Source organism: Salvelinus fontinalis, chromosome 13 (assembly GCF_029448725.1).
Source record: "Salvelinus fontinalis isolate EN_2023a chromosome 13, ASM2944872v1, whole genome shotgun sequence".
Taxonomy (NCBI): domain Eukaryota; kingdom Metazoa; phylum Chordata; class Actinopteri; order Salmoniformes; family Salmonidae; genus Salvelinus; species Salvelinus fontinalis.
In genome coordinates, this window is record NC_074677.1 from 3,486,266 (window position 1) to 3,500,205 (window position 13,940).

The 13,940-nt window shown below is 46.6% G+C and overlaps 1 protein-coding gene across 2 annotated transcripts in view; it reads left to right on the plus strand.

Annotated features, from left to right (window-relative positions):
* LOC129867928 (teneurin-2-like) overlaps window positions 1-13,940 on the plus strand; it is a gene marked incomplete at its 5' end in the record, with an annotated part of 49,543 nt that overhangs the window by 10,421 nt on the left and 25,182 nt on the right. For both annotated transcript variants that reach the window (XM_055941416.1, XM_055941417.1), the window contains 3 exon segments: window positions 1,649-1,834; window positions 9,893-10,039; window positions 12,961-13,171. In XM_055941416.1, the coding sequence (XP_055797391.1) occupies window positions 1,649-1,834; window positions 9,893-10,039; window positions 12,961-13,171 (544 nt within the window).

Here is a 13,940-nt window from a genome sequence, read left to right on the forward strand (position 1 = left end):
AGAGGAGATCTGCATGGAGGAATGGGCCAAAATACCAGAAACAGTGTATGAAAACCTTGTGAAGACTTACAGAAAACATTTGACCTCTGTCATTGCCTACAAAGGGTATATAACAAAGTATTGAGATAAACTTTTGTTATTGACCAAATACTTATTTTCCACCATAAATTGCAAATAAATTCATTAAAAATCCTACAATGTGATTTTCTGGATTTTTTTTCCATTTTGTTTAAGTGGGAGAACTTGCACAATTGGTGGCTGACTAAATACTTTTTTGCCCGACTGTATATACTGTATATTGTAAGTCTGTCATGTCTATGTTCATGTTTTAAATGTATGTACATTTTCAAGTCTCTTTTTGTCTGTATTGTCTTTTTTGTTATCTGTCCGACCCCAGGAAGACTTTTCGTTATGTGTTTGACCCCGGCTAATGGGAATCCTAATATAAATCATAAAATCACCCGACACACACCTCCCCCTTCTCCTCTCGCTAGCCACTTCCACTCATAAACACACTCATCCCACACCATGGCCACATTTCCTCTGTGAAAACCCTTTACCTCTGTCCATCCACACTGTGGCCACATTTCCTCTGTGAAAACCCTTTCCCTCTGTCCATCCACACTGTGGCCACAACTCCTCTGTGAAAACCCTTTCCCTCTGTCCATCCACACTGTGGCCACAGCTCCTCTGTGAAAACCCTTTCCCTCTGTCCATCCACACTGTGGCCACAACTCCTCTGTGAAAACCCTTTCCCTCTGTCCATCCACACTGTGGCCACTGCTCCTCTGTGAAAACCCTTTCCCTCTGTCCATCCACACTGTGGCCACTACTCCTCTGTGAAAACCCTTTCCCTCTGTCCATCCACACCGTGGCCACAGCTCCTCTGTGAAAACCCTTTACCTCTGTCCATCCACACTGTGGCCACAGCTCCTCTGTGAAAACCCTTTCCCTCTGTCCATCCACACTGTGGCCACAGCTCCTCTGTGAAAACCCTTTCCCTCTGTCCATCCACACTGTGGCCACTGCTCCTCTGTGAAAACCCTTTCCCTCTGTCCATCCACACCGTGGCCACAGCTCCTCTGTGAAAACCCTTTCCCTCTGTCCATCCACACTGTGGCCACAGCTCCTCTGTGAAAACCCTTTCCCTCTGTCCATCCACACTGTGGCCACAGCTCCTCTGTGAAAACCCTTTACCTCTGTCCATCCACACTGTGGCCACAGCTCCTCTGTGAAAACCCTTTCCCTCTGTCCATCCACACCGTGGCCACAGCTCCTCTGTGAAAACCCTTTACCTCTGTCCATCCACACTGTGGCCACAGCTCCTCTGTGAAAACCCTTTACCTCTGTCCATCCACACTGTGGCCACATTTCCTCTGTGAAAACCCTTTCCCTCTGTCCATCCACACTGTGGCCACTGCTCCTCTGTGAAAACCCTTTCCCTCTGTCCATCCACACTGTGGCCACAGCTCCTCTGTGAAAACCCTTTCCCTCTGTCCATCCACACTGTGGCCACAGCTCCTCTGTGAAAACCCTTTCCCTCTGTCCATCCACACTGTGGCCACAGCTCCTCTGTGAAAACCCTTTCCCTCTGTTCATCTAGTATGCTGATCCTCTGTCTTTTTACTGTGCTCATGTGCCTCCACAGAGGTTTGCTCGTCGGACTGTGGCGCCCACGGCGTGTGTTTTGGCGGAGTGTGTCGCTGTGATGAGGGCTGGACCGGCGCCGGATGTGACCAGCGTGTCTGCAACCCGTTGTGTGTAAAGCACGGGACCTGCCGGGACGGAAAGTGTCAGTGCCAACAGGGCTGGAACGGAGAGCACTGCACCATCGGTATGCATCCGGCCAATCAGCCAACACCTTGGCACGCTAACATACTAACACACACAGTAGTACCCTGCCTCTATCCTCCCGCTGTAGTAACTCTCAGCCAAGCAGAGGAATTGTCACCTACATGTTTAAAAGATACATCGTGTTCGTTCCCTAAGCCTTACGTTATGAGGCGGGAGTGTCAGTACCTGATCCTGTCCAACGTTTGTCCTTCCACAATATAGCTCTTTTTCACTGACTATATAAAGAGCATTATATCTCTCAGCAGCAGATACATCCACCAATTCTGACGAGTGTCCTCCTTTCCTGCTCCTATCCTCCACGTCATTAAGAAGCTCTCCCATTCATCTGGATTGGTTCCTCCACTAGAGGGAAAATGTGTAATCTATAGTCAATTTACCCAGCCACATCTTCACATCCATCTCCAGCCTCCCAGCCTCGTCACCAATGTTCCCTCTAAGATGAGCGCATTGAGAATTGCCAGCACAAGATTGAACTTTACTCAAATGTACAGTACACCATCTTTCCTGGCTTTAAACAGATACAATTTCCCCCTCTACTATGGTAATTTGGATTGAATCAACATAATAACAGTCGCTTTCATATGCAACAAAAACAGAAATAACTTCAAGACTAAGTTGGTGGTTTGTTGTTGGCTGGCCCGGTGAGAAGTGGCCTTGTTCTATTTCACTGGCACAATAATTTTTTCTGTCACCCGCATCTAAAGTAGTTTAGATGCGCATTTGAAATCCCAAAGCAGAGCCGCCGTGTGGCCGCATGTAGCCGCCGTGTAGCCACCGTGTGGCCGCATGTAGCCGCCGTGTGGCTGCCCTGTGGCCGCCGTGTAGCCGCCGTGTGGCTGCCGTGTAGTCGCCGTGTAGTCGCCGTGTAGCCGCCGTGTGGCTGCCGTGTAGTCGCCGTGTGGCCGCCGTGTAGCCGCCGTGTGGCCGTCGTGTAGCCATGTAGCCGCCGTGTAGTCGCCGTGTGGCCATGTAGCCGCCGTGTAGTCGCCGTGTGGCCATGTAGCCGCCGTGTAGTCGCCGTGTGGCCATGTAGCCGCCGTGTAGTCGCCGTGTAGCCATGTAGCCGCCGTGTAGTCGTGTAGCCGCTGTGTGGCCATGTAGCCGCCGTGTAGTCGCCGTGTGGCCATGTAGCCGCCGTGTAGTCGCCGTGTGGCCATGTAGCCGCCGTGTAGTCGCCGTGTGGCCATGTAGCCGCCGTGTAGTCGTGTAGCCGCTGTGTGGCCATGTAGCCGCCGTGTAGCCATGTGTGCACATTTGTTGAGTTGCTAGTTAGTGAGTTAATTTTTAGTCACCTATTTAGCCAATTATGTTACAGATCATTCCCTATTTTTATAAAGTGATTTGAGCTTTCAGACCAGTAAAACATCAGTCCTAGAATGTCAAGCTGTGAACAACACATATTGGCTTTTGTAGGCAATATCATGGAAGACAACAGCTATCTACACTGAGTGGACAAAACATTAGGAACACCTTCCTAATATTGAGTTTCACCCCCTTTTTGCCCTCAGAACAGCCTCAATTCATCAGGGCATGAGCTCTACAAGGTGTTGAAAGGGTTCCACAGGGATGCTGGCCCATGTTGACTCCAATGCTGGATGCTGGCTCGATGTCCTTTGGGTGGTGGACCATTCTTGATCCAAACAGAACACTGTTGAGCGTGGAAAAACCCAGCAGCGTTTCAAAGGCACTTAAATCTTTTGTTTTGCCCATTCACTTCTTGAATGGCACACACACGATCCATGTCTCAATTGTCTCAAGGCTTAGAAAGCCTTCTTTAACCTGTCTCCTCCCCTTCATCTACACTGATTGAAGTGGATTTAACAAGTGACATCAGTAAGGGATCATAGCTTTCCTCTGGATTCATCTGGTCAGTCGATGTCGTGGAAAGAGCATGTTTTGTAAAGCATTTTCTCCATTGGTTTAGTTGATAGGCCACTCTGATACGACTACATAATGCTCAAATAGCCACAATAGCCTTTGGGCCACTGTCTGAAACTGTAACTTAAAGTGGGTAAAGTGTTCACAGTTGCACGTGTACCAGAAGTTGCACAGGATGCTTGCGAAATTAAAGTTTCAGCTCACAACACTGTGTGTGTGGGGGGGGGGGGGGGGGGGGCAACATTGCTAGTCACCCACTCTCCAGTAGAGTAGTCTGGGCGGCAGGCCTCTCGGTACTCCCTAAGACACACTTAGCCTTCCTGGGAGCCAACAAATAGGGACAGACACTCTGCCCCCTCATTCAACCCCCCCCCCCAAGGGCTTTAATTTCCTCTCTGTTATTTTCCTCCCATCTGATGAGAACAACCTCTCCCTGGGGCTCCACTGTGGGCTGTGTTGTTAGAGCCATGTGAAAAGGCCCGGCGCTGTGTGCTAGCTCCCATTCTCTGCTCTAATTAGTGTTGAGAGAGTTGAGTGTGAAGAAGGAGCTTCATCTCCTCTCCACTTTACTGTGATGAACCACGTCATGTTGAGAATCACCTCCATCTCATGTCCACAGTTTCGGCCCCACCCAGATTCTCTGGCAGGCTATTCCAGAGGCTGGGGTGCACAGTAAGTTAAAAGCATGTCTGGCATGTATTGGGGTGCACAGTCGTGGATTGATTTTTTTTTAAACCAATAGAATAATCTTTAAATTATTTCTAAAACTCACAGGCAGCCAGTGCAGAGACCTTAAAACCGGTGTAATGTGTGCTCTCTGTCTGGTCTTGGTCAGTATCTATGCTGCAGCATTCTGTATGTTTTGTAGTTGACCAATGGCTTTCTTTGGTAGACCAGACAGGAGAGCATTACAGTAGTCAAGCCTGCTTGTAATGAAAGCATGGATGAGTCTCTCTGTATGTAGCCTGAGAGAGAAATGACCTCGCCTTGGCATTGTTCCTCAGGTGGTAAAAAGCTATTTTGGCCACATTCCTAATGTGTGATTTGGAGAGAAAAAAATCGTAATCTAAAATGTGGTCACACAGAAATGTAGAGTTGTTAATCGTCTGCGTAGCAATGAAAATCAATGCTGTGCTTTCTGATAACGCTGCCAAGCGGGAACATATATACTGAACCGTAACAGACCCAAAAATCAAACCTTGTGGAACGCCACATGTAATATCTATTTTCTCTTGAGTTATGCACACCAAGGGTGACAAAAAAACTCTCTCGACCGGTTAAATAGGTCCTAAACCAATTTAGAACTGGACCTGAGAGACCAACCCACCTCCAGTCTATCCAGAAGGACATCGTAGTCAACAGTGTCAAATGCAGCACTTATACTGAACATAAAATATAAACACAACATGTAAAGTGTTGGTGTTTCATGAGTTGAAATAAAAGATCACAGAAATGTTCCATACGCACAAAAAGCTTATTTCTCTCAAATTTTGACCACAATTTTGTTTACATCCCCGTTAGTAAGCATTTCTCCTTTGCCAAGTTAATCCATCCACCTGACAGGTGTGGCATATCAAGAACCTGATTAAACAGAATGATCATTACACAGGTGCACCTTGTGCTGGGGGGACAATAAAAGGCTACTCTAAAATGTGCAGTTTTGTCACACAACACAATACCACAGATGTCTGAAGTTTTGAGGGAGCGTGCAATTGGCATGCTGACTGCTAGAATGTCGACCATAGCTGTTGTCAGAGAATGTAATGTTCATTTCTCTACCATAAGCCAACTCCAACGTTGTTTTAGAGAATTTGGCAGTGCATCCAACCAGCCTCACAATCGCAGACCATGTGTAACCACGTCAGCCCAGGACCTCCACATCCATCTTCTTCACCTGCAGGTTCATCTGAGGTGGTGCTGAGGAGTATTTCTGTCTGTAATAAAGCTCTTTTGTGGGGAAAAACCCATATCAATCGGCTGAGCCTGGCTCCCCATCCCAGGCCCACCCATGGCTGCGCCCCTGCCCAGTCATGTGAAATCCATAGATTAGGGCCTAATGAATTTATTTCAGTTGACTGATTTCCTTCTATGAACTGTAACTCAGTAAAATCTGAGAAATTGTTGCATGTTGCGTTTATATTTTTGTTCAGTATGAATCCAAGAGTACAAGGGCAGAAAGCTGCTTGGCATCTGTGTTGGCTCTAGAATCATTTACCACACTAACTAAGGCTTGTCTCTGTGCTGTAGTGGGCACGAAAACCAAACTGGAATTTTACTACAGTTGGTACTTAGAAAATCATTTAGCTGTTTAAAATCCAATTTCTCCAGAATTGTACTTAAGAATAGAAGGTTGGAGATTGGCTGAAAATTGCTAAGAGCTGAAGAATCTATAATAAATTTCTTCAGAAGGGGTTTCACCATAGAAGTTTTTAGTGCAGTGGGGGAATTGCCGGTGAACAGTGGAGTTATTAGCACTTCTTCAGATATGCAATTAAAAAACTGTTTTGAAGAAGGTGGTGGGGATAGGATCGAGAAGGCATGTAAGAAAGCTTAAATTGTGATATCACTTTCCCTAGCATGTCTGTGTCAACCAGGGAAAATAAATCCATAGTGCCTTTGCGTGGTAGGAGCACATATCATCAAACTTCTCATCAGGTCTTGCTTGACTGATAGCCAGCCTAGTGTTTGTTATCTTATCTCTGAAATATGCTACAAAATTATCCGATTTAGATGTGGAGGAAAGTTCCCATATGTTTGTGGGGGGTAGGATCTATCAGGCCATCAATGGTTGAGAAGAGCACTCTCTAATTCTTCTGATTTTTAGTGATCAAGTTAGAGAAATGAGCCCTTCTGGCATTACTAATGGCCTTGTTATATATGTCAAGTTGCTCTCTCAGTATATCATAATGGACATCCAACTTTCTCCACTTCCTCTCTGCCTTTCTGCAATTTCTCTTTAAACAGATTAGTTTCCTCTTTCATCCAAGGGATTCTCTGTTTGCATGTGGCCTTTTTTTAACTTTACTGCAGCTATGGCATCAATAGTTGCCCTTCATTTACTATTAAAGTTATCAACTAAATCATCACTAGAGGAAGGCAGAATAGGTGATGGTGTATTGTTCATACACACTTAATAATGTGCTCAGTATTACACTGCGCTATGAGCACCAAGGTAGTAAAACAGACACAGTGGCGATCAATTAAAGCAGCATCAACAATAGAGGAAATGTCAACAGAAAGCCCCTTGGTAATAACCAGGTCCAGTAGAAAGCCCCTTGGTAATAACCAGGTCCAGGAGAAAGCCCCTTGGTAATAACCATGTCCAGTAGAAAGCCCCTTGGTAATAACCAGGTCCAGTAGAAAGCCCCTTGGTAATAACCAGGTCCAGGAGAAAGCCCCTTGGTAATAACCAGGTCCAGTAGAAAGCCCCTTGGTAATAACCAGGTCCAGTAGAAAGCCCCTTGGTAATAACCAGGTCCAGTAGAAAGCCCCTTGGTAATAACCAGGTCCAGGAGAAAGCCCCTTGGTAATAACCAGGTCCAGTAGAAAGCCCCTTGGTAATAACCAGGTCCAGTAGAAAGCCCCTTGGTAATAACCATGTCCAGAATATGGCTGTGGTTATGGGTGGGCCCAGTAATATGTTGGATAAAGTCCACAGAGCTCAAAAGATTCATAAATTCAGTGGCCTTGAAGTCATTCTCTTTGCCAGCATGAATATTAAAATCGCCCAACACAATGATTTTATCATAGTTCTCAAGGACAATAGATAATGGTTCCGAGAAATCGGTAAAGAAAGTGGGGCAGTGCTTTGGATGCCTTTAAAGGGTTATAGCCAGCACTGGTGGCTGACATTTAATCAGTATAGCATGATGCTCCAAAGACCCATTCTCCAAACTAAATGTCCTTACAGCTGAGAGCATTAGTAAAAATAGAGGCTGTATAGAGTATGAAAAACTGTAGTCCGGGGGGAAGGCTTCAAAAAGAGCGGTACTACAGTCTGAAGACAGCCATGTTTCAGTGAGAAACACGCAATCAACTTTGCGCTCTGTTGCATTAAATGGTGTGGTTTTTCACAGGTAACGATGAGAGAGATGCAGGTGGTCTTGATGTCAGTTTCCTCCATCTCACTCCTCTTTTACCTGTGCTGAACCACACCACGTTGAGAACCCCACTTCCTCCTCTACACACAAACATCTTCTCAAACCATGACATGTTTTGTTTTTATGCAAACTTTTGGGATAGCTTGGAACAAGGTATTGTATTTAGCTAAGTGGTGGTCTGATTTGTTCATTAGTTCCCCAGGCCTAAAATAGATCTGTGTAGAGGGGTGTCGTGGCATCCTTAGTATTGTGAAGTGTGCGCTCAATGTCTTAGTGGTAGTTGGTGTTTTAGAGCTACAGTAGTGTAATGCAACACAAACATTGGCACAGACACACACTCACACACACACACACACACACACACACACCCACACACACACACACACACACACACACACACACACACACACACACACACACACACACACACACACACGATAGCATACACACTATACATACACATGGATTTAGTACTGTAGATATGTGGTAGTGGTGGAGTAGGGGCCTGAGGGCACACAGTGTGTTGTGAAATCTGTGAATGTATTGTAATGTTTTGTATAAACTGCCTTAATTTAGCTGGACCCCAGGAAGAGTAGCTTCTGCTTTGGCAGCAGCTAATGGGGATCCATAATATATACAAATACAAATGCTAACTCCCATTCGCTAGTATCCCCATTGGTCCCTCATATAGGGATATTCAGCTAGTGCACTCTTTGTACCCCTTCATAACAGTCCCCATTGCATTGTTTTTTCTCTTGTACTTTGTTAAACACAAGACTAACATGTGTAAGGTTTGGTCTGTCTGTATCTGTTTGTGAGTGTCTACCAGTTAGCTTGTCTCTCTGTCTAGCTACGTATAGTTGTAAACGCTAGTTGTAAACACACAGTTAGCTAGCAGTGTACATTTCTACTCCATGTTAAGTAGGCTGTTATTTCTGCTGCAGCATTCTGCTCCCTCCATAGGAATATTAATGGACTTGGCCTTTTAGCTGCATCTGCCCAGCAGTAGGTAGAATACTTATAGATGGGCCGTACCAGCGGAGCTGCGTGCTCATCCCTTCTGGGATGCTAATGACTGCACTGCTCCTCATCAGGAACGGCAGCCATGTTGTTAAGCTGGCTTAAAGTAAAAGGTTAATACGCTTTAATGAGATTTTTGTCTGTTCAGAAAAATAGTTTATGTTCATCCATTCGACTAAAGTGTCTGATTATTAAATACAGTTTATAGATTCACATTTCTCATCACCTCTCTCAGAGAGGACTGCTCTTTTGACCTTGGAGATGGTAATTCACTAAATACTATGGGTGAGTTATGTAGATTTACAGTCCAATACCTCCCCACAGCCTGGTCCCATTCCTCTGGTCTCCTGTACAGACTACCCTACACCACTGAGACAGATGTCCCAGCAACATTCATTATGTCCTCTTCATTCACCTAGCCTGGGAGAATATTACATCTTCTGAGGGTGTATTACATTGACTGCAGTCGTCAATGATATACTGTAAAGCATCTCTCCTGTTGATCTCACTCCCTGTGTCTTGTAATCTCATCAGCTTCCCCTAATCAAATTCTCTCATGAGGCAGCGCTACACCCCGGCCAGCCTCCAGAGGCAAATCAACCACCGCAAATTAATCGGCTGTGAACTTATTCTCTTTTATTGAATACTCTTTGCTGTGAATGGATATTGAAGAAAACAATTTACCGCATGCCAAACCCCTCCGTTGTGATGCTAGGGTATATAGCTGTATAAAATCCACATGCACAAGAAGAGCATTGTTATGATGAAATGCAATCCCCCTGCCATGTAATCAATAGTGTTTTTTATAGCGCTTATTGTGTGCTGCGACCTGCAACGTCAGACAGAGACTAAAGATATAAAGTTGGTGAGCTGGTGCAAGTTACTCTGTCACTAAATCACAATTACTGACCTCTTCTGTGGTCCCATCCACCCCTCCTCTCCCTCCCCTCCCCTCCCCTCCCCTCCCCTCCCCTCCCTCCCTCCCTCTACCCCCCCCCCCCCCCCTCCCTCTCCTCCCCAACCTCCTCTCTCTTTTTCAGATGGGTGTCCGGGTCAGTGTAACAGGAATGGTCAATGCAGCCTGGGTCAGAACAGCTGGCACTGTGATTGCCACACTGGCTGGAGAGGACCTGGCTGCAGTGTTGCCATGGAGATCTCCTGTGCCGACAACAAGGATAACGAAGGAGGTGAGTGGTGAAGGTTCACAGGAGGAAGGCTGAGGAATGCTGTGTCCACTTAGTAGATTTGCCTATGAAAAGAAAAATGAAGGTATGACATTCCCATGCATGACTCATGATTTGATTTGGAATCAACAGTGGTACACTTATAGTATTTGTGAAACTATACTGCTGATGAGGGGAAAATATATATTTATTTCCTGTAAATATCCACTTGTAAGGCACAGCAGCATCTCTCGGGTATGGCAATTGACAAGCTCTTTGATTCTCCCGGACGAGCAGCAGTCAGCCAGTCAGCCAGACGCCTGCCTGAGTTTCTCCTAGAGGTTTCCTCCCAGTGACTTGCTCTAGGATCAGAGAGGTGTGATTGTGAGTCTGGTGTTATCAGGCCTGAATGGCCCAATTATGGAATCCTTCTGTCTGTGTGAGCTAGCGTTGAGCAGGCTGGGGAGAGAGGAGAAGCTGGCTGAATCGATGCCGTCTTCACCTCCTCCTCCCCAGAGTGCATTGGGGATCAGTGACCTGGAGTTTGCAGAGATGGATGTCCATATTATCTCTTCCTCCCTCCCTGATGGAAGATTAAGTGACCCCCCTCCTGTGACCATTTGTGAGAGGATCAAGGATGCCTCGGAGATGCAGCAGCTCCCCTCCAAGCAGCAGCTCCTCTCCAAGCAGCAGCTCCTCACCAAGCAGCAGCTCCTCTCCAAGCAGCAGCTCCTCACCAAGCAGCAGCTCCTCTCCAAGCAGCAGCTCCTCACCAAGCATCAGCTCCTCACCAAGCGGCAGCTCCCCTCCAAGCAGCAGCTCCTCTCCAAGCAGCAGCTCCTCTCAAAGCAGCAGCTGCTCTCCAAGCAGCAGCTCCTCTCCAAGCAGCAGCTCCCCTCCAAGCAGCAGCTCCTCTCCAAGCAGCAGCTCCTCTCCAATCAGCAGCTCCTCTCCAAGCAGCAGCTCCTCTCCAAGCAGCAGCTCCTCTCCAAGCATCAGCTCCTCTCCAAGCAGCAGCTCCTCACCAAGCAGCAGCTCCTCTCCAAGCAGCAGCTCCTCTCCAAGCAGCAGCTCCTCTCCAAGAAGCAGCTCCTCTCCAAGCATCAGCTCCTCTCCAAGCAGCAACTCCTCTCCAAGCAGCAGCTCCTCTCCAAGCAGCAGCTCCTCTCCAAGCATCAGCTCCCCTCCAAGCAGCAGCTCCCCCCCAAGCAGCAGCTCCTCTCCAAGCAGCAGCTCCGCTCCAAGCAGCAGCTCCTCTCCAAGCAGCAGCTCCTCTCCAAGCAGCAGCTCCTCTCCAAGCAGCAGCTCCCCTCCAAGCAGCAGCTCTTCTCCAAGCATCAGCTGCTCTCCAAGCAGCAACTCCTCTCCAAGCAGCAGCTCCTCTCCAAGCAGCAGCTCCCCTCCAAGCAGCAGCTCCCCTCCAAGCAGCAGCTACCCTCCAAGCAGCAGCTCCCCTCCAAGCAGCAGTTCCTCTCCAAGCATCAGCTCCTCTCCAAGCAGCAGCTCCTCTCCAAGCAGCAGCTCCTCTCCAAGCATCAGCTCCTCTCCAAGCAGCAACTCCTCTCCAAGCAGCAGCTCCTCTCCAAGCATCAGCTCCTCTCCAAGCAGCAGCTCCTCTCCAAGCAGCAGCTCCTCTCCAAGCAGCCAGCCAGCCCCATTCAATCTGTCAGTGCAGGGTTATCTAACATGAAAATGATACCCATGACTATTTTTCCTTGCTTAGCGGCTAAGTAGTGTGCCGAGGCCAGAGCTATGTCGATCTTAAAGAGGGCTTTCTCTGTGGCATGTCAGGCAACTGAGTCCGGATGCTATGCTTCCAGGTATCTTAATGCAGCCCCTGGAAGCCTTTCATCTTTAATCTTTCTCGTCTGAGCAATAGGGTAATATGCTCCGAGGACGATAGGGGGTTTTAACAGTCTTACAGCCAGTCCATTTCAATGTGTGGCTGGATGCCTGGCAGGCAGGCTGTTGTGGTTAATCCAAAACATCTTCCTTCTTCATTGGTGATGTTGTCATACTTCCAACTCACTTCCTTAATCTGTCTGTCGGGTGTTTATCAGTCCTCCCTCCCTCTCTGTCTCTCCCTCTCTGTTTGTCTCTGTCTGTTTTATTTCACCAAATAAAAGCTGAAAGATCAGACAGATAAAAGTTTACAAAGTCTGAAAGTAGTTTGCATAGTTGAAGGTGTTTGTTTTGACAGTTCTGAATGAACACGCTTGCTTGTGTTAGTATGCAGAGAGAGAGAGAGGAGACTCTCGCCCTTAGGGTTGTGAGTGATGTCCCGTTTGACTTTGATGTCAGTGTCATTGGTTTTTATTAAAAGTACGACAGGCAGGCACTCTGTTTCTGAAGGAGAACTTCCTTTGTAGGCTCCTGAGTGGCGCAGCGGTCTAAGGCACTGCATCTCAGTGCTAGAGGCGTCACTACAGACCCTGGTTTGATTCCAGGCTGTATCACAACCGGCCGTTATTGGGAGTCCCATAGGGCGGCGCACAATTGGCCCAGCATCGTCCGGGTTTGGTGTAGGCCGTCATTGTAAATAAGAATTTGTTCTTAACTGACTTGCTTAGTTAATTAAATAAAGGTTAAATTTAAAAAAATGTATAAAAAACTTGAGAATGAGGCAAAAATACCACACACATCCTAATGAATATATAACATTAGTTGAAGAGAAATAAATGAACTCGTGAAAAGAATGGAAAGGGAATATGCATTTGAATATATGTTGTGTTTCACATTGACACAGTATAGAGTGTATACAGATGCTAAACCTGCATGTTTTCAAATGTTCTTTGTTGCACTGTTTTCTGCTTGACAATGATCTTGTTCTATTCTGCCCAACAACAAAAGGAAAAATGACAAATCAAAAAATGCCACTGAATCATTATTTAGTTGCAGCGGTGTCTGTCTGTCCAGATTATTTTATCATGTGCCACCCCTTGCAGACGGACTGACAGACTGCATGGATCCCGACTGCTGCGCTCAGAGTCTGTGCCTGACCAATCCACTGTGCCTGGGAGCAAGGGATCCACTGCAGATCATCCAGCAGAGCCAATCACCTTCGCTGAAAGTCAGATCATTCTACGACAGAGTCAAGTTACTGGTGGGTAGGGATGGCACCCACATCATCCCTGGAAACAACCCCTTCAACTCAAGGTAATGTACCCATCTATCAATTCTACTTACTTCAGGATATAATCAACTGTTTATACAGTAAACATCAGCATAAGGTCAGAATATTCTAAAGTAATTACCACTGACTTTCACAGTCATACAAGTGCATTCGGAAAGTATTCAGACCGCTTGACTTTTTCTACATTTTGATACATTACAAAAAAAATATTCTCATCAATCTACCTCTTAATGACAAAGTGAAAACAGGTTTTTAGAAGTTTTTGCAAATGTATTAAAAATAAAAAGCAAAAATACTTTATTTACATAAGTGTTCAGACCATTTGCTATGAGACTCGAAATTGAGCTCAGGTGCATCCTGTTTCCATTGATCATCCTTGAGATGTTTCTACAACTTGATTGGAGTCCACCTGTGGCAAATCCAATTGATTGGACATGATTTGGATAGGTACACACCTGTCTATATTAGGTCCCACAGTTAACAGTGCACGTCCTAGCAAAAGCCATGAGGTCGAAGGAATTGTCCGTAGCACTCCGAGTCAGGATTGTGTTGAGGCACAGGTCTGGGGAAGTGTACCAAATAAATTCTGCAGCATTGAAGGTCCCCAAGAGCACAGTGGCCTCCATCGTTGTTAAATGGAAGACGTTTGGAACCACTAAGACTCTTTTCCTAGAGCTGGCCGCCCAGCCCAACTAAGCAATCGGGGGAGAAGGGCCTTGGTCAGGGAGGTTAGCAGGAACACGATAGTCACTCTGACAGAGCTCCAGAGTTCCTCTGTGGAGATGGGAGAAC